We start from the raw sequence: 22,901 nt of genomic DNA on the forward strand, positions 1-22,901 counted from the left end.
GAAATGTTTTCTCCTCCATTTCTGACTTAAAAATAGCAAATTTTGATTGCTATTTTTTTATTGTTAAAATATTCAGATTTAACCAATCAATGTTTTCGGTAATAACATCATATTTAAATAAAAAGCCGTGCTTTTGTGGTGTTGGTTATCGAAGTACGGCAAGGCAAGGCAGGGTTTTTTTTTTGGTATATCGTCTGCTCTGAGCATTCATGTCACTTGGTAAACAAAGGTTCAGGAAACTATTGTTAATTTACGAATTTATATAATTTCAGACAGTAAAAGCGTCAATAAAATTTATGTAATTTCAATAAAATTATCATTCTAATATTTATTGGCGGCTATATTTTCTTATACGGAAATAGCTAAATGAAAATATATATAGGTAGAATGCTATGTAGACATGCCGATTAAGTTACGATGTATTATTTTGTAATATAAATAAGCCGTCTTTTATCATTACTTTGAAGAAATTAAGTATAGAATCCCAATATGAGTTGTTCTAATAAAGAAGCAGGCAGCATAACCTTGCCTGAAGATGTATTTAGAAACCTTCAAAAGGCCAAAAGATTTGCTATTGATATAGGTAACAAAAACTGCATTTCCTTGTTTATAGAATTTATTTTATGTAGCGAAAAATAATGTTTAATCTTGTTTATCAATATGCTAACCATTATGCATTTTCATTTTTGCCTTAATATTAAATAAAATTTTTGCCCAAAAGTTATTATGTATTTATAAACCTAAAATATTTTGGATGAATTTTGTAGCCATGCATAAATCTATTTTTTAATTGTACAGAGAATTTTTTTTTTTCCTAATGATTCGCTTTTTATGTTGAAAAATTATGTAAATAATTTATTCTTATATTTACTATTTTTTAATTTCATTTTGTAGAGGTAAATTTTTAATATTATCTATTTGGAAGTGGAAAACTTGCCTAGCAAACAAAATGTAATTCTGAAATAAACGAGCATAAAAATGATATATTTTCTTTTCTTTATATATAAGAAAATGAATTCTTAAGTTCCTTCATTCTTTGTTAATGTAGAATTTTTTTATTCTTTAGAAATAAATTTAAATTGATTTGTCTTTTGATGCTTTTAACCATCATAATATACATAACTTTTGCGTAAGTTTCGCAAATCCATACTACCTTTTTTTTTAATCGCAAATTTGAAAATGCAGTTCAAATTTAAAGGAAAAGTAATGTTTTCCATTTCTAATTTTAGTTCTTTTTGAAAGTGATAAAATGATAATGTTTAATTTCTTTTCCTATTATTAAGTCATTTATTTTAAGAAGATATTAATTAGATATGAATGGCTTTTGAATTTAAAATACTTATGATACACCATTAAGAATTATAAAATCATGAAGTTGCATTCAACTTTGCAGATTCAGATTTCTGTGCTTGACTCATTTTATATGCTGTCCTTTTAATGAAATGTCAGATTCATTCATGTATTTAATTTCTGTTATATTGAAAATTATTCATAACATAAGATATACTGATCTTATTGCAGAATTTTTAGAAGTGCAAATAAAGATTTAATACCTTGTGAGTATTAAAAATGTCAAAATAGCTTTAATTTAGTTTATTTTTTAGGTACATGACTTAAAATTCATTCTTTCATATGTCTTTATGTTTGTTAGTATATGGTTTCAGTTTCAGATGCTATTTCTTGAGTAAATAGCTTTCTTTTTACTTCAAACATAATCTGAGTAATCAGCAAAAGAAATTCTTATAACCTTATATTTTATATCCACTTGATGTGAACAATTAAAAAAGAAAATATTGTGAAAAAGAATTTTTAGTTTCTAAAAACTCTAAATTACTATTAGTTATAGTAAGTCTATCAACTAATTCTTAAATACATATAAAATTATAAATTAGATATTCTTTCAAATATCATTGGAATTTTTATATTCATTTTGATTTTGAATACTTTAAAATGTTATTTTTTACTAATTTTTTTTAATGCTACATAGTATACTGCATCACTCACTTAATATATTGGGGGTTAACTTAGGATTAAAAATTTTCAGTTTGATTTAGTGAAACTATTTTTACTTTTACAAATTATGTATATTTTATCCGATACTGTACTTCTGGTGATACCATCGTAAGCATGCTTTGTTAAGCGATAAATGCTATATATTTATCTTTAATTACTAGTTACCTCAGACAGTAATCTATTTCATTGGAAATATTGGTTATATTTGAATTCATATAAATAATTTGTTATAACTTCATGTTCATGATTCCACTGAATTATCAATTAAATTGTTATTTTAATTATCTTGCTTAAGTTCTGTTTATTGTGTACATGAACCATACTAATGGTACCAATTCTATGATTGTATAGCAATAGCAAAAGACAAATATTCAGTTCATCTGTCCTCTAAATTTTGCTATATTAAAACTTTATTTTTTATTTGTTTTGTGAACTATATAAATATTAAACTGAATCCTTGTTCTTTAGCTTTCAACAATAGAAGAAAATCATGTAATTAAATATTTCATTAAAAGATGAAAATGGTGTGAATATTGTTGAAAATTAGGTGAAAATTACTTTTAGAGAATTACTAAAATTCTGAAAAAAATGTGCATGACTATTAATGTATTGTTGTTAAAAAAATTTCTTCAATCTTGAAATGGTGTTAAAATTATTTTGTGTAATATTTTCTGAAATTAACTCAGTAAAATGTAAAAATTCAACTTAATTTTTAAATCGTTAAATTATTTTTTTAAAAAATCACTCCATTTTTTTACTCTATAAGGCAAATATGTGCCAGATATATTTACTGTAAGTTGAACCATCTGGCCTGTATCATGTCAACATACATACATACATACATCTTTATCATTAATAAAGATAATTTTCTGCTGTAACAATTTATTTTTTGGATGTTATTTGTTATATATTCTTTTGTTTCAAAATATTATCTATTCTGAAGATTTGCTTTCCTGTTATGATTAAAACTATTTACAAAAAAACATTTAAAAATAAGATATATTTATTCTTATTAATATGAATATTGAATTTATTAGCAACAAATACTTTTTATAATGTTAGTAAAAATGAAAGTTAGAGGAAAGTTGATTATCTGAATTATTAATTTTTATTCTGTTGCTTATACAGTTGCTCCTTTAGTGGTAGAAGCTACTTTATATTTTTCAGCCATGCTTATTCTTTTTTTGTATAAAACTTTCTCTACTTCAATTTAATTTGATTATTAAAAGTCTATTGAATTATATAAGTACTAGATCAAACTGAAGTTAAAGAAACTACAAGTAAAAAGCTGTAACATTAATCAAATTAAATAAATTTTAAAAATATGAACATGTTATATGAATTTCATATGTGTATAATAAAATTGAAGTGTTGCTCAGTTTGTTCATATTTATAATGCACATTACTTCAAATTTGAAGGAATGTTGTCAGTATTTTTTTTTTAATTCCATTTATTCAAATATATTAAGTTATAAATATTTACATATGGCCTCTATGTATATTTTTGCAATAATTTTATATTGCATTAATAACCTATAATGAATAACTTATGCTATAATTATTTTAAAGTTGTATTTTCTCCCTGTTGCTTTATTTATAAAAATGCTTCTTTCTCTAAATTAAGGATTCATATTCATTTATTAGTGCTAAAACTTAGCAGAATAATAGCTATTTTGGTTACTGTGTTAATGACCTTTTTTTAAATGGGAAATAATCTGCAGTACATTTCATTTATACCATAATTTTGTATCTTTTGTTTATAAAGCATCTTTTTTTTTCTTTCTTATGGAATTATTTTTTTATTCTGCTAGGTGGCTCATTAACTAAAATTGCTTATTATTCCACTGTCTCATACAAGCGAGCTTTATATTCTTTAGATGAAAATGGTGATTCCCAAGTAAGTAATTTTTCTATTATATTTTGTTAATTATTGTGCTGTGTTTTTTAAGTTTTGTCTTCTTTTTCTTTAATTTTAATAATATGTAACTGTCCTTTGCTAATTTTATATTTTTATTTTACCAAAGCAATTTAAAATGTACATTTTAATAAAATTTGGTGCTAAACTCTTATTTAATTAATTTTAAAAAATATTGAAAAAAAATTTCAAAAAAGCTATTTAAAAATAATTTTATAGACAAACAACAAAAGATATTTAAATGGGGTGAAATATTAAAATGCAAAAGAGTATTTCAATTCCTTTCCATTAGCTCAAAAAAATAAAACAAAGGGGGAGAAAAGAATTTAAAATGGCAATGCTTCAGATTCTGCATAATGGGTGGTATATGCCAGTTCAAAATTGTTTGGAATGTGAATTAATTTATAGATAAATAAAGAAAAACAAAGAATTTTATTTTATTTAGCCAGCTGATTCAGATTAAAATTGTCCTCAAATGTAGATGCTGCACTTTAATCTGTTTACTAAAACACTGGCTGCTTAGAAAATTTTTTTTAATAATTTTTATTCATTTTTTTAACATTTATTTTTATACATATGTCTATTTTTCATGATTTAAGGGTTCATTCTATTTAAGTCAACCCAATTGTCCGAAAAAATATTAACATTAAAATTAAATTTATCATTAGCTGAATATTTAATTTTGTACTTAAAGCATAACTTTCTTTTTCTCTCTTGAAAGTTTGATTTAAAGCAATCCAATGGTTTAAGAGTACACATAAAACAATTCCAGATGTTCACAATGATTTATTATATTAAATAATAATGTATATAATTTAAAGCATATATGTAATATTAAGGTATTATTTAATCTTGCTTTGAGTTTCAAGTTAATTCCTGTAAAGTTATTTATATGACTATACTAACTTTAAAAAAACTTGAATTCATACAGGAAAGATAAAATTTGTAATACATATAAAAAGGTATTGAATCTAAAAAAAATTCTTGAATTTTCTGTAGATCTAAAATATATTTTTTTTTAAAGAAAAATTTGTAAATTATGACTATATATTATTACTTTCACAGTTTTTTACTCCTTTTATGATTTTAAAATAGTTCATTGAACTAAAAAAAATATTTTTGATGTCTAGAATTATATATAAATCGTACTTTTAAATATTTATTAGTTCTGGAGATTGAAATCATTATTAGGTTAAAAAATTTATATATGTGGATGAAAAAAAAGTTTCTGAATCCAAAAAGATGGAAGCCTTAGTTTACATCCAAAATCATTTTGATATAACTGTAGATAAAATACAAATCTTGGCAAATCTTATTTGATGTTGAAATGTTTGTTTTAAACAAAACAAAAAAAGTACTTAAATATATTAACACTCCTTGATTTAAATGTTAATTTTAAAGTATATGCATATTCTGTTCTTCTTTCAGAATCCTGATGATACTCATTATGAAGTAATTGAAACAGATGTGGAAGCTGCTCGATTACATTTTATAAAATTTGAAACCAAGCATATTGAATCATGTCTGAGATTTATTCAAAAAAATCTAATTGGTTCACCAGATTTTATGAGAGGCAAAAGTATAAAAGCCACTGGTGGAGGAGCTTACAAATATACTGATGTTCTTACAAAGACTCTAGGATTAATGTAAGCAATTTCAATTTAGTATTTTATAATAATGTTTATTATATTGATAGATTTTATTTATCTAAAGTAAAAAATTTTATCTTAATTATGTAGTCAGAAATGTATCTTTTAATGTAAATAAATACTTATTTTCTAGTATTCGCTTATAAATTAGTAATTGGTAAGAATGCTTTATATTTAATTATTCATTTTAATTTTATTTGGTCTTTAAACAATGCCATAAAATTAAGGAGAAAGATTATTTTGGTTATATAGTTTATACTTTTTAATACAATAGTTATATTTATTTTATCTGCTCTTTAATATGCAGGATATACTTTCAGTACATCTGTAATTTTAAAATTTAATGTATGATATTTTATTAATGTTGACCTTTTTTTGTTCAGTTCTTATTAAAAAATTGGAAGTTTATAATTATTTGCGAGTTAAATATGCATTGAAAAAAAATCTTTGCTTCATTTGCCTCAAAAAAAAAAAATTTGCATATCCAACTGAACATTTTATATTTTTTCTATTAATACTTTATTTTTGCTTCTGTATTTTACTTGACTGATTTTATAAAATATTAGTTGCATTTTTTTTTTTTTTTTTTGGATATTTCCACATCTAAATTATTTGATTTAAATGTTAAAATGGAATTTTTTTTCAATTTCTTAAAGGGTAGATAAGGAAAATGAGATGGAGTGCCTAATCAAGGGCTGTAATTTTGTGTTGAAGAATATTCCTGACGAAGTATTTGAGTATAGTCGCAATGCTAGTCCTGAGTATCACTTTCATAGTGTGGAACCAAATATGTATCCATATTTGCTTGTTAATATTGGCTCTGGTGTTAGCATAATGTTGGTAAGATATATTTAAATGTTCTTTCCTGATATTACAAATTGTTGTGTGTGTGTGTGTGTGTGTGTGTGTGTGTGTGTGTGTGTGTGTGTGTGTGTGCATATTCTTTTTTTTTTTTAATCATTTTCTGTGCTAAAAATAAGTATAATTGCTGAAAAAGAAATTATACTTACCACTGTGTCCTTGTGACAGAATCTTTGTTTTAAAATGAGAATCATGTTTTCATCAACAATTTTTACTTCCTCATGCATGCAGTATTAAGAAATTGTGACTGTCAAAAAATTTAAACTCAAGATTTCAATGAATTTCTATATTCTAGAATTCCTTAAGTTTGAAAAACACATTTTCATGTTTTTCAGACATTATGTTTATTTGTCTTTGATGAAGATAATTCAAAATCCTTCGAGCTAGACTGATGAAATTTGTATGGCCTTTACACCAAATTTTTAGATCTCTGTCAAATTTCAAATGAAGTTTTTTTGTCCAACTGTTTGAAAATAAGCTATTCTATTAACTACAAAACAAAGAGAGTTAAATGAATAAAAGGGATCTAGATCTAACATCTACAGTGTAATTACTTGCCAAATTTGGAACTAAATCCATCAAAGGTTTGCCTTTCCATTTGTCTGTACTTTCACAAGTATGTAAATGTTTTAACTAAAGCATGAAATGGCTTAAACATATAAAATTTGGTATGCAATTTTGTGATCACAATTGTAGTCAAAATTTAATTTCACTCATTTGGAAACAATGTATCTAAAACATAGATTCAGTAAAAATGCTAAATTCATGCCAGTTTTTTTTTTTTTTTCCCACTATTGTTCACTAGTACCATGCAAGACATTTGCGATCTTACCCAAGGTTCACTGTTTTAAATTGGAGGTAAGGGAGGATAGTTTCTTTATTGGAGAGTAGGTAAGAAATTTTAGGAAATCACTTCCAGTGGTTTTTAGGTGTATAAATCCCTTGCATGATAAATCAATTAGAATGAATGATCTTTTATTTTGCGTAATATTGAACTTTGGAGGTGGGGGTTGGTCTTCATGCTACTGAAGTATGACGTTCATCTATGAGTAATCTTAGTACAGCTTCAAAATCGATAACTTATCTAATAATAAGTGTATAAAACCAGCATTCCATTTTATATAAACACAAAAACTATTTCAGAGTGGAAGTTAAAATTTTGATTCTTGTTCAAATTCTGAATATAACATGTAAACTCGTATTAATTTCTTCAAACTTTCACGTCATGCTCCTCCCCATAATTACTTTGAAATCAAAGGTTAGAACTGACCATTCTGGGTGTTGAAAGAATTAATAAATACTTCAGTATTGGGAAAGGGTTTTGATTTTAAAAGATTTAACATGCATCAAACTTGTATACGCATCTTTGCTATGCTATCAAATCTCAAGCACGCTGCTCTTTGTTGGCCTAGTCAAAGCTCTGCCACTAAACCTCTACAGATAAAATGTTTCAAAATTTTTATGAACTTAACCTCTGCATTAAATTACTGTATAAATGTATTCATTACTTTTGATAGCTATATACTAAATCATTAAAAGATATTGAAGAAATTTGTCTTTTGTAATTTTCAGAAACTTAATGTATCTGTGTATTAAAATACCTATTGCAGAAAGTAGGAAATTATAATTTTTAATGTTCTATGTATTTTTTCAACTTTTTAATTCATTTTAATTTTGAATTAAAACTGTAAAGGTCGTTTAAATATAAAGATAAATATTCTTTTATGTCACAGGACTAACTTGTATTTTGACACAATTACTCACCATGTTATGGAAATTTGTGTCTTGTTTATTTTGCAAAATTTAATTTTGTTTAGAATTCTTGGTTTGTAATGTGTTAGATAATTTTTTTTGAATTATTTAAAGAACAAATGTAGAATTCCATTGAAAAAATCATTAAAATTGGGAATGGGAGTCATATGCCCTCTTAGAAATGGTAAAGCCCTTTAGTAAAATACTCAATTAAAAAAAAATACTATAACATATTATAAATACTATAAATGGAAAAGGTTTTCTTTCCAAGTAATGAATAATATATATAACACTGATATTGCAGATTTACCAAATGCCACATTGTGCAAAATCAAAATTCATGGATGATCTTAATATAAGAAAAAGTATGTATGTTCCGCATCTTCTCCTAAACGACTAGGCTGGCTCAAACACATTTTACACATTTACTATTTAAGACAAGAAAAAAATATTGTGAATTTTTATAGTGTAAAAATTAATTGAATATTCAATTAATTTCATGTAGATGAAAATTTTGCCAGTTTTCCTCAATAATTTCAACGGAAATTAGTTCAGAAGAAAAAAAAATTATATTATCTTAACAGCCAAATTATTACATTTTTAAAAAATGAATTTTTTAAAATATTATGTCGGATAGCAGCAGTTTTAGGTACTTCTTCACTGTGATTTGGTGTTTAAACTATTCTATCATAATTTTTTTTAAATTTCTTTTCTTTTACATATATCTTTTGCAAACTTTTTATTGACATTAAAGTAATGATTTAACAATTGTTAAAAACAAACCTAAGTTTAATTGCTCAAACTCGATAAAGGCAAAAAAATAATATATGCATTACTTACTCACTAAAGCTTTTTGTCAGCAGCAGTTTCAAGCTATAAGAAATTAATCAATTTTGTCATTATTCTATAATTTCCACACAAAAAAATTATATCTTATATCTTTTAACTTTTTAATGATACAAATTGTCTTTCTTTCAATTGTCTTTGCAGTTTCTTTTTTACTTTTTTTAATTAAGGTAAATGATTTTGAAGTAAGAAAATTTATACACTCCTTTGTGAAGTAATGTTAAAATTTTGAACTACTCTACCACTATTTTTTAAATTTCCCTTTTAATCCGTATCTTTAAATAATATTTTCATTGGTTTTAAATTTGATTTCAGATCAAAAATTTTATATCGATCATGAAATTCATACAATATCTAAAAAAGTAAAATTTTTGCAAAAAAATTTTTTGTCATTATAAAGCAAGAATGCATATGAAAAGGTACTGCCAGAATGCATTAAGCAAATTCCTAAAAGTAGATGATTGATAGTTTGTATCTGGAATAACTATTGAATTGTTTTAATTTCATCATTTTATTGATGAAAAATTAACTTTTTATTTTCCCAATTCTTCTTTAAAACTCTTATTTTATTTCAACATTTGTGCATAAAATTCTGATTACAAATGTAACTATTATTAACAATTAATGGAAATAAGCTGTTAATGGTGTTTAAGAATTTCTGGGCTCAATTGATATTTTAATTGAAAACATTTCACATAGTAAGAGGATCTTGCATATTATAACATTTTATACAGTATTTTTTTTTTTTTTAACATTAAGCATATTAAGTTAAATATTGAAAGAATTTTATGCAATATCACATTTTTAAACTTTTCTAGAATGCCAATAATCAATTGATATTTGATAATTGTGTATGACTATAATTTTATTCATTAGGTTGAATCTGAATCGTCTTATGAAAGGATTGGTGGGTCAGCTATGGGTGGAGGAACTTTTTGGGGATTGGGATCTCTTCTCACCAAAGCTAAGGTAATTATAATTTTACTCTTTTTAAAATTTTTATCATGTTTTTATATCTACACCCTTCAAGGTTAATAAGTATTGCATGGTAATTGTATGTTAATGTTTAAAAATTGTAATGCTCCTAAACTGAAATGATCAGTTTTGAACTTGAAAGGGTTTTGATGAACTCCTGGAGTTGGCTGAAAAAGGTGATCACAGAGGTGTTGACATGCTAGTGAAGGATATATATGGAGGTGATTGTTCTGGTATGGGTCTTCCTGGTGATTTGATTGCTTGCAGTTTTGGAAAAGCAATACATTCTTCAAAAGATAAAGATTTCAATCCTGGTAATTTTCTGTTTATGTAACTATTCTTTGTCTTGTAAATTTAATTAATGGTTGCATAGATTTTTTGATTCAATTTTTTTATACCTTTTAAAATTCTACAGTCTTTATTTTCTTTTTGAACTCTATTTAATAATTTTTTATACTTGTTTATAAAAAGGAAATACTTAAAAATTGTTTCAATTACAAAATTTATTTCATTATGTTTGATTCTCCTTCCTCTAGGTCAATTTGCTGAACCTGATATTGCCAGGAGTTTGCTGTTTATGATAAGCAATGATATTGGTCAAATAGCTTGTCTTTATGCCATGATGCATAATCTTGGAAAAGTTTATTTTGGTGGTTATTTCCTTAGAGCTCATTATCTTAGTATGCATACCATATCATTTGCTATTAATTACTGGAGTAAGGTAAACAATTATTCTATTAGTTTTTTTTTTTTTTTCGTTAACAAACCAGATATTGGTTTCAAACTATTATCAGGCTATGAGAGTGTAAATTATAGTATTTTCAGCCCAGAATCTTAATTTTTCTTTCTAAATTATGTTATTATCTATTGGAAGTTTTAGTATGAATTACTTATCTTTTTCCGAATCAAATTATGATTATATATGTTTAATGAAAAAAATAAATAGTAAAACTTTTATTAAGACAAAAATTGCAAAGCAGTCCTTAGAATTAAATAAAAATTCTAGCTAGCAAAGATAACAATTAGAATTTCAAAAACTTTTACTACATAATTTTAGTAAAGATTGTATTATTTTTGTTTTCTTTCATATTAATAATAATAGTGTGTGTGTGTAATTTGTACTGAGAAATGTAATATTTGAATTAGTTTAAAGTGTTTCTGCTGTTTTCATGATCAGTAGTGATATAGTATTCATTCGATTGTACGTAAAAGATATTACTTTGCTAAATAAGTTTTTAAATTATAATTTCTAACTAATTTTTTTAGGGTAAAGTGCAGGCTTTATTTCTGCGCCATGAAGGCTATTTAGCTGCAATTGGAGCATTTTTAACTGGTGCTGAGGAATATGGTATGTATTGCATATATCTCGTCAAAAGGAAGGAAATTAAAAATATATGTATTAAATTCTTTACCATTTATAGGTTTTATATGTATGTATGTTTTGAAAATGGTCAAAGTTTCATCATAACTAAAAGATAATGATTTCTAATTTCAGACTGTGTTGTTTACTATTGATAATTTATTTCTTGCATTCTCATGTATGAATTATATAAAGAAATTTCTGAAACCATAAAAAAATGACTTTGAAATTTGGATGATGCTTTTTTTTTTTTTTTTTTTTAATGCAATAACTCTACAGAAGCTCAAATACTAGATGAAATTTAGTATACATCATTTCATCAAATTTTTAAATTTACCAAATTTTGGGCCAAATCCAGTAGTGAAAAGACTATCTACATATGCATATATGAATATGATATATTTTTAAAATGAAGAAACTAGATGAATTCCAGTCTTCACCTCAGCTTTCCCCAGTTGACACTTCTTCAATAATCGAAGCAGAATAAGGAGTTCTTTTTATAGTAGTGGTATCTTTAGAGGGAATGGAGTAAAAATTCAAGGAGAGACACTGCCTCTGGTTTAAACCCTAATTTTATCTTTAAAATCATAAATTGCATTTGGAAGTTTTAGTTTGACAAAGTTTAGATTAATTTCACAACTTAAATATTTTTATATTTCCATTTTAATGGGAAAAATATTTTTTTAAATACATTGGAATATTTTTATTTAAATATTATTTAATAATTTTTGAAGACTTGCTGACTTAATTGAATATTTTAGCTGATGCATAAAATCAGAAATTTTAGTTGATATGACTTTTTTTTTTCAAATATTATTAGCCTTATATTATATATTTAATGATTGTTTTTTTAAATAATGATGATTCCCTTCAATGACGGTTTAGTGAGATTGGATTTATTTATTACTTTTTATTCAAAATTACAATTATTTATTTTAAAAATAAATTACATTTTATTTTAATTATTTATTTTGAAATTATAGCCTCTTTTATATATTTTATGGATATTTTGTTTATATTAAAATTGAAATATTTATAAACTAGATACAGACAAATATTCCTGGTGTGAAAATTATGCTGGAAGTTCTGGACTTAGCAGTCCTCTGCCAGCTCCTCCTATCTCAGGTAACCCTATGGTAAGATAATATAAGGGCATCTTTGTGCTCACTTTCTCTTACAATAGGTGTGCAGTAAAAATATCATATGATTTTAATAGATGAATTTGAATTACTAAATTTGAATATATTTATTACAAAGTTTGGTTTTAAATTAAATAGTTGGTTGCAATAATTTTAATATAGAAATATTTTTAAATTATATAAGATTTTTTTTATATATTCTAAATATGTTGCATATGATTTTATAGTATATTTTTTATTTGAAAATTTGTCAAAAGATGATAATAAATATCTTAAAGTAAAAATTTTTATCTTAAGCTTTTTCTATTATAATTTGAACCTTTTTCAAAGCAATCAAATGCTAAGAATAATCAAATTATCTGAAATTATTTGTTAATTGGGTATTAAAAATTTGCATTAAAATTTCTTTACATTTTCAGAATTAAATACTAATAATTGTATATTTATGATATAGATTTACTGTTACTACTTATATTTTTATATTTAAACTATAACTTTTTCTGTGGAACTATTTTATGATTGCCTTGATTCTTCAAATGTTCTCCTTTGATTATATAATTGCTGAGGGTTAAATAAATTCATCTCTGTTTTAATAATTTTCCTTCTGTAAAAATCTGCTGAACTCTATCATGTAACTTTCAAGGAAGTGCTTACCTTATTGCTATAAAAATATTGTTTTGTGAGTTTTAAATAATTCTCAGTTTGAAACAGAACTAGAAATTCTTTTCTAAAAGTAGTTGAATTGAGTTGGATCATACAGAATTTATAGTTTGTCAGTCTCTTTATTTTGAAATTTCTTATTCTAAATTTGCAGATCTGTAAACAAACTTTCAGCTCATAAATTAGGATGCCTATGATGTATTGTAGTAAAAGTTGAGCAGAAGACTTTTCAGATTGATTTTAGTTATATAGCAGAGATTCTAATATATTTAATTTTCCAGACTAATTGTTAGAAAAAGAGATTTTATATTATATATTTCATGAACATTATTACTTTTAAATAAATGTATTGCTAGGAATAACGTATGTATCTGTTTTTAAACTGATAATGAAAATTATTTAAGGTATTATTAATTTTTTATAAGTTTCATTTGTCTTGTTTGCCCCTTTTATTATAAAATTACATTTTATTAACTTAAGTTTATGAATTTATTTGCATCATTTTGGATTAACTATTTATAAAACATGTTTTTATTTGTTTGAAATATAGGATATTGAAATTTTGTTCCAAAAATCTCAATTTTGCATATGAACACTTAAAAAAAATTATTTTAAAATTCTTTCTGTGATTAAAGTATTAAGTTTGAAAATTGCAACTTTTTTAATTTATGTAAGTTGTTTTTAAATATTGGAAATATTTCATGTTATATTGAAATAAATAATTATTTATCAATATATGTGTATTTGTTTAATTTCTTAAAACTTCTATTTTCAGATTGATCAACTAGAAATCGATTGTGCTAACTGGCAACTTGTTCATTGCCCACTACTCAAAGAACCTGCTGAATATGTACCTGACACAATCGATTTGAATCAAGATGCGGAGGCTAGAGAATATTGGCTAACTTGCTTTGAAAATGCTATAGATAAAGTGAGTTTGTTAATTATTAAAATTAGAAAAGTTGTTTGAATCAATTTTAATATTTCTTTTAAAAACTAAGTTTTTTTTCATATGTTAAAAATAACTATTTTGATAAATTATTTCTTTTCACAAGTAAATTTAAAGTTGTTGTTAAAATCCGATTTGTAGTTATCTTATTATAAAAAAATTATTTTGCAAGATGGAAAAAGAATTTTTAAGTTATTGATATATTACTTAAGAGATTCATAAAATATTGTTATATTACTTAATCAATTTAATTATTGTTATGATATTAATTTTTAGTGATATTATTCTGTTCAAAAATGTTTGTGAAATTTCTTGAAAACTGCATTTAATTTTGTAAATTCTATATTTTCCAATGTCTATTCCTTAGTGTATTCAAGCCTCTGAAAAAGGGATATTAATAAATTATTTAAAATGTATTTCATTAAAAGTTAAGCATACTAAATTGTATATGTTAGGATTGTGAATCTTTTGGCAAAAAATAAAGCATTATTTATTTATTTATCAAGTGAAAGAAAAGTAGCAAAGTATAAATATTAATCATTGTTTAGGGATATTATAAATTATCTTGAATGGATCAGAAATCGTATTTCATTCCTCTGTTATATATATTTGTTATAATATCTTTAAAGTTCTCTTTAATTTTCATATATTTAATAATTGTTTTTCTCTGTTTATATCAGAATACTTAAAGAAAACAATTTATGCATTTACAGTTGTGTTTATCTGCATATATATATTAGAAAAAAATTATTATTATTATTTTGTCATGAATATTTTTACGGAATGTTTACAACAAATTTCTGAAAATGTTATATAGTTACGTTACATGAAAATTTAATACTTCATTTCATTAAAGTTTGTAGAAAGAGCTATTCAAAGCCAAAGTCATCATGCTGATGCCCAACATAGAGCAAAAATATTTAAAGAAAAGTATCTCAGTCGATTACAACACTTAAGAACTCATCCTTTGTAAGTATTCAATTAACATTTTTGATCAAATATGATTTTGCATGAACTTCCATCTCAATATAAGTTGTTAATTATTTTATATGCTTATAAGAAGCTAAGGAGAACTTTATCTTTTAGTGCATATGGTTCTTTAACTGTACGAAGCTTGTTAGATATGCGTGAGCACTGTCTAACTGAATTTGATTTCCCTGATCCATACTTGCAGGTAAATTGTTAACATTTATTTTAAATTTTGAAAAGAATTTATCTATTTTCCTTAAATGTTTATATTTTTTATTTATGTTAGTCTATAAATATTTTATTTCGGGGTTTTTTTTTCTGGCAGTAAAGCAATCTATAATGTAAACTAATTAAATTTTCATTTGTACATTAATACATTGTATACATGACAAAATCAGATCCTGCAGATTTCACTTTCTGAAGAAAAAATATATTATAGATAAATTTGAAATAGTATATAGAATTTAAAGAAACCTAAATATTGTTTTAATTAAAGGGACCAAATATAATTTCATTAGTTTTTTAATACTGCTTAATAGGTAAGAACATGATGTAGTTATTTTTTTAAATGTTTTTATTTTTACTTGAGACAATGACATAAATAATTCTTTAAAAGTATTACTTGGTTTCATTCTCATTCTGTGAGTGTCTGCTTCATTTAGGCAAATCACCTAAAAAAGGTTCTTGTGCCCTTTTTTAGCAATTGATTTAACTCCATGCAAGTTAAAAATATTTTATCTGCTTCAATGTCAACTGATTTTTGCAAGATATTTATTCAATGTTCTTCATATCTGAATCATTGTTCTTGATTAATTTTTTAACTTCTCCATTTGTATCTGAAAATCTGGCATTGTCAATTGCTTTCACAATTGTACAATTTCTTTTTGCTTCATTTTCAATATGATTACTTGAATTCCTCTGTATTGTACTGTACAAGAGTGAAATCGAGCATTATAATTGGAGGCAGTGAATGTGTTTGTGAAAAATTCACACATGACAAGAATTTTTTTATTTTATCAGGAAATGCAATACCTTTTTTGTGTCATTTAGTTTGTGTTTGTTACTGCTTGTATGCTTTTTGTTCTTCCAGAGCCTATAAACTGCTTTTGTTTTTGAAAAACCCTTTTCAAATACTGGCACTTCGTGTTTTCATAATAAATCTGTAAAAACAAATAATTTAGAAAATTTATTTAGCAATAAACTTACAGTTATGGGAATTGAATCAAAAGTTTTATTTTAAGTGCAGATAATAAAATATTTTAACTTTTAATGTATTATTTTGGTAGAATATCTGTTATATATTTTATAATCTTATTGCTGTGATGCACCTGATGTCTGAGTAAATGTAAAAAAAATAATAACAACAATAAAATATGACTTTTAAACATGGCTGTGTACCAAGCGTGTTGATACACCTTACATTGTTCATTGATGTTGGCTGTTTGGCAAGTTTATTTTAACATTTATATTCAATATCTTCTGATGTGCATTTTCCCATTTTTATTTTCTTGCCTCTTTAGATAATTTTTCATATATGACCGAAATTTTCTATATTTATCTTCTGAAGTGCAAATTGTGAAAATTGAGTAATATATCTGTGCATATTCTATCAAAAATGCATAAAAACTGAGATAATTCTTAAAAGTAATACTCGATTTCATTCTCATTCATAAAATCCAAAATAAATCATTGAATGCTCTCATTATCCAAGATTCTTTATAATTACTTAAGATGTTTAGATTTTTTTATCTTATACTTATTAAATACTATTCATTACACATACAGAATTATGTGTAAAATTTTTACAATTTACTTTCAACTTTTTAAATCTTATTTCTTTAAAAAAAATTATTTGATTTAGAACTAGTGACATTTTTATTCTTATTAGTTATGGAGTAAGTCATCTTAGATATGTATAAAATAAATTTTGAATTTATTTTGAACTATTTAATTCAAAATTCTGCTCAATTTTTGAATGGAAATACATAAAAATAATATTCTTATATATTTAACATAAACAAGTTGAAACATTTTTTTTTTTTTTTTAATATCAACCTTATGTCATTAAAAAAATACTATGGCTAGAAAGAAGCTATTGCATTAAGCAAAAATTAAGCCCCCCCCCTCTCTCTCTCTCTCTCTTCATACATTAGGTATTCTTCATGCTACCTTTTTTATACTTCTATTATATAATATCAATTTTTTAATTTATTTATGCATATTTTAGCAAAAGCGATTGGAAAATGAGATGGCTCTTAAAATGTTGAAATCTAGAATCGATGACTTGAATTCTATGGAATGGGAAGAAAAACAAATTGCTCTGGTTAAAGGACTTTTAGCTGGTAACATGTTTGATTGGGGAGCCAAAGAAGTTGCTAAGATGATGGAATCTTCAAACTTTGGATTTTCTGAGGCCAAAACAAAAATTCAAGGTATTATTTTCATTATGAAATGAGGTGAAACATAATTTTTTTACATATAATTTCACAATTTTATTATAACTTCATTGGTATTTCTGCCTATAGAGAGACCTTGGTTAGTGGATAATCTAAATGAGTGGCTGGAGCGACTTAAAGGTACTCCTCACAAATGTGCTGCAATATTTGTTGATAATAGTGGAATGGATATTGTTTTAGGTGTCCTACCTTTTGCACTAGAGCTCTTAAGAAGAAAAACAAAGGTAAATTTCTTTTAATTGTTTAATATTAGTTTTATTACATTAACACCATTTATGGTGATATGGTATTTTAATGATATTATTTACAAAATACTTGATTTAATTTTGAAAAAAATTATATAAAACAAATTATTAGTAAATGCATTAATTCTTCAAAATATTAATAATATTTAAAAATAAGAAATGATACCATCCATGACACCATATTTTCAATCAAATAAGCTATTCCAATATTAAAATATAGCTACAAAACATGTTTGGTTAGATTATTTTATTTTTTTTTAATTCGTATGAAACATTAAAAGGATTTCTTCACTTGAATGCATTTACAAAGATATTTGGTTCGAAAAATACTTTCATGCAGTTATCAGAAGATTTTTTTTTCCTCCTTTTTATTCTGTAGAATTTTTCCCCGTTCATCATCTCATATGAAATTTAACACTTTGAAGTCTTTTATTTTGCTTTTCCTTGTCATTTATAATTGTAATTAAATTGAATTTATAAAATCACAATTATTGGAGTAAATATTAATAAGTATTAACGAAATGTTTAATTTTGTGGATCTAGTTTTATATTGACTGATGCATTTTCTATCCATTTCATTTTAAAATGTATTAAAATTAATGTAATTTTACTATTTTTTTAACTGATTATTTTTCCTGCTTATTTGTTTTCTTGTTTTTTCCTTTTACTCTCTATAGCTTAGTTAGTTTCTAAAAATAAATATGTAAAAAAAAAATGCATGTAATATTTAAAAATATATTGATTGCAACATTTAACTTTATAATTGTAATATCCTCTATTTAGGTCTTACTTTGTGCAAATTCTAAACCAGCATTGAATGATGTCACTTATCAAGAATTAAAAGTTTTAATGCGCAAAGCCTCAGTTTTCATCAGTGAAATCAAAGATGCACTTTCTACGTGTCAGTTAAAAATTCTTGATTCTGGGCAAGGGTCACCATGCCTTGATCTGAGGTAAGAATGTTATAATAATGAAAGGGTGGTGCATTAGTAATACAGGTTGCATATTTTCATGGTAATCTAGTTGCCTAATATAATAGAGTAACCATGATAAGAGTTTCTCTTTTAGTTTTGATTATTATTTTAATTTTTGGTGAAAGTGGATAGATTTTTTTTTTTTTTTGTAGCATTTGATATTTTAATTGAAAAATAGTCAAATATAAATTTAGCTTTTGTTTTAATGTTTAGTATTTATTTTAAATGTTTTAATTAGATCGATATAAGAATATTGCTGTATTTGTTTTACATTAAATTTTTTAGTTTCAAATATTATACCTGGCTTATTACATTTTTATTATATCAATTTTAATTATCAACCACAAATCCTGATTTCTACTGTAAAAAAAATTTCTCTGTCACAGTCAGTTACTAACTTTGTCTCAATCATGTTAATTGTTTAATTAAAATTTACTTTATAAACTTCTAACATAGATTTTATTACTTTTGTTAAAATTTTCTTCTATAATATTTATTATTTGTATTATAAAAAAATTATCTACAAAAATATTGGTGAATGAGTTAATAAATTATTTTTATATTGCAGCAATTAACAGTATTGTTAAAAGAACTAACTGCTAAGCCATTTTTCTAACTAATGTGATTTTTTTTTCCATTTACAGCCGCTTAAACCTTGAAGTTGCTCAAGCAATGGAAACCCATGGAACAGACCTTGTTGTATTTGAAGGAATGGGTCGAGCAGTGCATACCAACCTTAATGCTGAATTTAAATGTGAATGTATAAAAGCTGCTGTTTTGAAAAATCAGTGGCTATGTCACCGCTTAGGTGGAGAAATGTATTCAGTCATTTTCAAGTATGAAATTCCTCCAGGAAAGGCATAACCTCAATACTTTTTTTCAAGTAAACAACCGTCCTTTAATCTGTATATGTGTGATCTCGCATGTGATACTGATGTTGTATTTACTGTAAGTTTATATTTTTGTGATATTAGTGTTAAATATTGTTTTTCTCTTTTGTTTTTAATAGTTGTTTGAGTTACCGAGTGAATTTACAAGCATCAAGCAATTTTTAGCCATAAATCCAGTTGTAAGTGGTTTGTTTTTGCACATACTTCCCTTCCCCACATTGATAAAGTTTGTGGTTGTCATTTAGTGTAAATATGTTTTTTATGCCAATAAAAGATGAAGTGATTATTTTCTAACATAGAAAATCATAGCCATGATGGTTTTTACTGGTTGAATAGATTTTGTAATATTGTTTCTGGTATATGAAAAAGTAAATACTATTTTTCAACTGTGTTTATGTCTGTCATAAGATTTTATGTAGACTGATTTTCTTTTTGGAATTGTGTCTACTTTTTTATTTGAAAGGTATTGGGTATTCAAAAAATCGGCTTTCTTTTTATATATATATTTTTTAGCATGTTTGAAGTTCAAGAAAATTTAAATAATTGTGAATCATTTGCTCAAGATTTAGTTAAATATTTGTAAATGATTATATGAATATCATGAAATTTTTTATCTGAAGAATGGAAAGCAAAAACTTTTTTAATAAAAGCTTCTGTTTTATTTCTTTTAACTAGGTATATATTATAAAAATAAGGTCAACATGTATAACAAAAATTGCACTTATTTTTGCATATAAAACTGTTTCTTTTAAGATGAAGCTATCTAGCTTTGTTTATGAAATTATCAAGCACTATTGTAAATTTAAGAAAACCAACACTTCTTTTTCATGTAATTTCTTCATTTATACTATTGAAAGAATTGTATGATAATAATCTTTTATTAATTGAATGTGAATGTTTTGTGAAGTATGTAGTTAAATTGCAAATTAAAAATATATAGTACATTTATTAATCACTTCTATGTGTTATATTGTGCATTTTAAAAAATTTGCATAACTTTTCATTAATAATTGTAATTTATATTTCAATTCCATTTGATTTTCAAATTATTTTAAATATGTGAAGGCTACAAATTTTTTTAAAGGATTGTTCATCCTACATATTTGATGTGTCAAACTGTATAGCATTTAATTCTTAACTCTTAGAGTAGTAGAAATTTTTAGACACCAGTATTGTGTATATACACCAATTATATCAAGTCTTCCAGCCATTCTTTGTTTTTGTTATGTTTCATTTACTTTATTTTGATTATTTAATGTGTTAAGCCTAGTATAAGTAAAAAAAAAATTATTACAGTATTTCTTTTTTGTATAAATTTTTACTAATCCATACTTTGTTTATTTTACCTCACAGTTTTATAATTAAAATATTTTCTTTTTGAATTTTGCAAAGTAAATTTGAAATTGCATTTGTAAATTTTTTTTATTAAAGATATAAAGCTTATTGTAACATTGTATTAAAAATAAAAATGATGAAATTGTATTTAAAGTCTCATTTGCTTGTTTTTGAGTAATGATTCTTAATTGCATCACTTAATTGCTTTACTTTCATTGACATTATTTATCCTTTTGATTTTCATTGTTGATTTTAGAAGTGAAATTCTAGTAATTTTTTTTTTCCTTTGAAAAAATACAAATAGTTAAATAAATTTAAAATGTACAAAATTATGGTATTTAATTTTTTTAGTGAGAAGAGTAATGTTGCATTTTACTTATAAGTTGGAAATGTCAAATCTAATATTGGAATCTGGTTATATGATTAATATGTTTAAACCCTTGATGTCGAATCGTCCCCTCAAAAATGTACTTCCAGAATGTACTGAGGGACAATACAAAATTAGCATCTCATTTTCTGAAATTTGGTGCCAATATTTATTGTTCCAAATTCTATATCATTTAAATTAAAAAATCTTATTATGTGGTACTTCTAATTGTTTGGGAAGGAATCAATCTGTTGTGATTATTAGTCATAAACAAATAAATTCTTAAATTTTATGATAATTCTTAGTGAAGATTTTTTTTTTCAGCGCTATACACTAAAGATTTAGAAAGAAATTAATAACTTCATTTATTGGGTTATGTTAGTAATTCTTAGTTAAACATGTGATCTTTCCCATAATAATAATAAAAAAAATCCACCAATATGGGATCCTCCAAATCTTTAAAGAATAAATATAATTAAAAACAGTTAAAAACAAAATTAATTTTTTTAGAATGATTTAAAAAAAGAGAATTTGTGTAGGTGTATAATTTTATTTATAACTACCTTTAGCTACAGGTTAAATATTGATTATTTGCTTTTGGTTAAACCTCTTATGCAGAACTAATAATTATTTCCTCAGTTAGTTATTTGTTCAATACTTCCTTCATAAAATATCCATAAGCATCAAATTTTGATAGACATTAAAGATATAAGTTTAATAACCTGACACCTGCTCTGTTTACTGTGTGCATGAATATCCCATATTCTTCTCAAGAAATGATTATGCTATTTAAAGCATTTCTGTGCAGTTCAGTTATCTTCTAACTTTCTAATGATAAAAAAAATCATGCGATAAAATATTTAATGAAATTATGAAAACTGTTTGAATTTCTGCAAAAAAAAAAAAAAAACCTAGTGTTGAAAATTGTGCATTTTTTTTTAATTGTAAAAATTTGGAACAACAATAGTAAAAAAATTGTGCTACTATTAAATATTTTCATTAAAAAGACAATTTTCAAATGGTATAAAAGTAAGTTTTGTGCAATAATATTTGCAGGAAACATGAATATTTTAATTAAGTATATGTGAGGAATGTCTTGATTGCCTGTTTGTATTGTAACAATTTGAAGTCTAATGATAGGAATATTATCTTATCAAATATAAGGATGATATGGTTGTTAAGGATAAACAATCTAGGTATTTTATTAAAAATTAAATTACTGTCGTTTCAGTTACTCATTCAATGAAAGCTGAATGTGACTCTTCTGTTTTCGTCATTTTGTTATTTCATTCAAGATGATATTTTGGCGATTTCTTACAATATTAAACATGAGAAGTAGCACAAGTCACATAAATGAATATGAATCTTTTTGTTTTTGTATCATCTGACCTGATTTTGGAAATAGTTTTTTAAAGAATGGAATTTTTTGTAATGATATGCAAATAAAGACAGCTGTAATAGCAAAACAAAAAAGCTGCATTCTAAGAGAAATGGCTTATAAAATTTCTAAAATTAAAAGAGAAAATGACATCCTGTGTGCTAGTGA

General features: G+C 24.4%; 1 protein-coding gene across 2 annotated transcripts; it reads left to right on the plus strand.

The window, feature by feature from the left end:
- Positions 1-84: 84 nt before the first annotated feature.
- On the plus strand, positions 85-21,011 carry LOC129963786 (4'-phosphopantetheine phosphatase-like). 2 transcript variants are annotated; one of them, XM_056078343.1, is made up of 17 exons: positions 85-583; positions 3,825-3,910; positions 5,357-5,574; positions 6,234-6,417; positions 9,913-10,005; positions 10,154-10,325; positions 10,548-10,732; positions 11,278-11,359; positions 12,416-12,507; positions 13,946-14,101; positions 14,976-15,088; positions 15,206-15,293; positions 17,316-17,520; positions 17,614-17,768; positions 18,573-18,742; positions 19,408-19,646; positions 19,773-21,011. In XM_056078343.1, exons 1-16 carry the CDS (start codon positions 490-492, stop codon positions 19,625-19,627), a joined length of 2,313 nt encoding a protein of 770 aa, XP_055934318.1. In that variant the 5' UTR covers positions 85-489; the 3' UTR covers positions 19,628-19,646; positions 19,773-21,011. The 2 variants fall into 2 exon arrangements, with proteins under 2 accessions (XP_055934318.1, XP_055934317.1); XM_056078342.1 differs by having other exon boundaries at positions 86-583; positions 19,408-21,011.
- Positions 21,012-22,901: the final 1,890 nt, after the last annotated feature.

Source organism: Argiope bruennichi, chromosome 3, assembly GCF_947563725.1.
Source record: "Argiope bruennichi chromosome 3, qqArgBrue1.1, whole genome shotgun sequence".
Classification (NCBI taxonomy): Eukaryota; Metazoa; Arthropoda; class Arachnida; order Araneae; family Araneidae; genus Argiope; species Argiope bruennichi.

Coding starts and splice junctions, on each gene's coding strand:
- LOC129963786 (XM_056078343.1), top strand. CDS start 490: ATGAGTTGTTCTAATAAAGAAGCAGGCAGCATAACCTTGCCTGAAGAT. Junction 10,733..11,277: donor CTATTAATTACTGGAGTAAG/GTAAACAATTAT, acceptor TAATTTTTTTAG/GGTAAAGTGCAGGCTTTATT. Junction 17,521..17,613: donor GGCCAAAACAAAAATTCAAG/GTATTATTTTCA, acceptor TTCTGCCTATAG/AGAGACCTTGGTTAGTGGAT.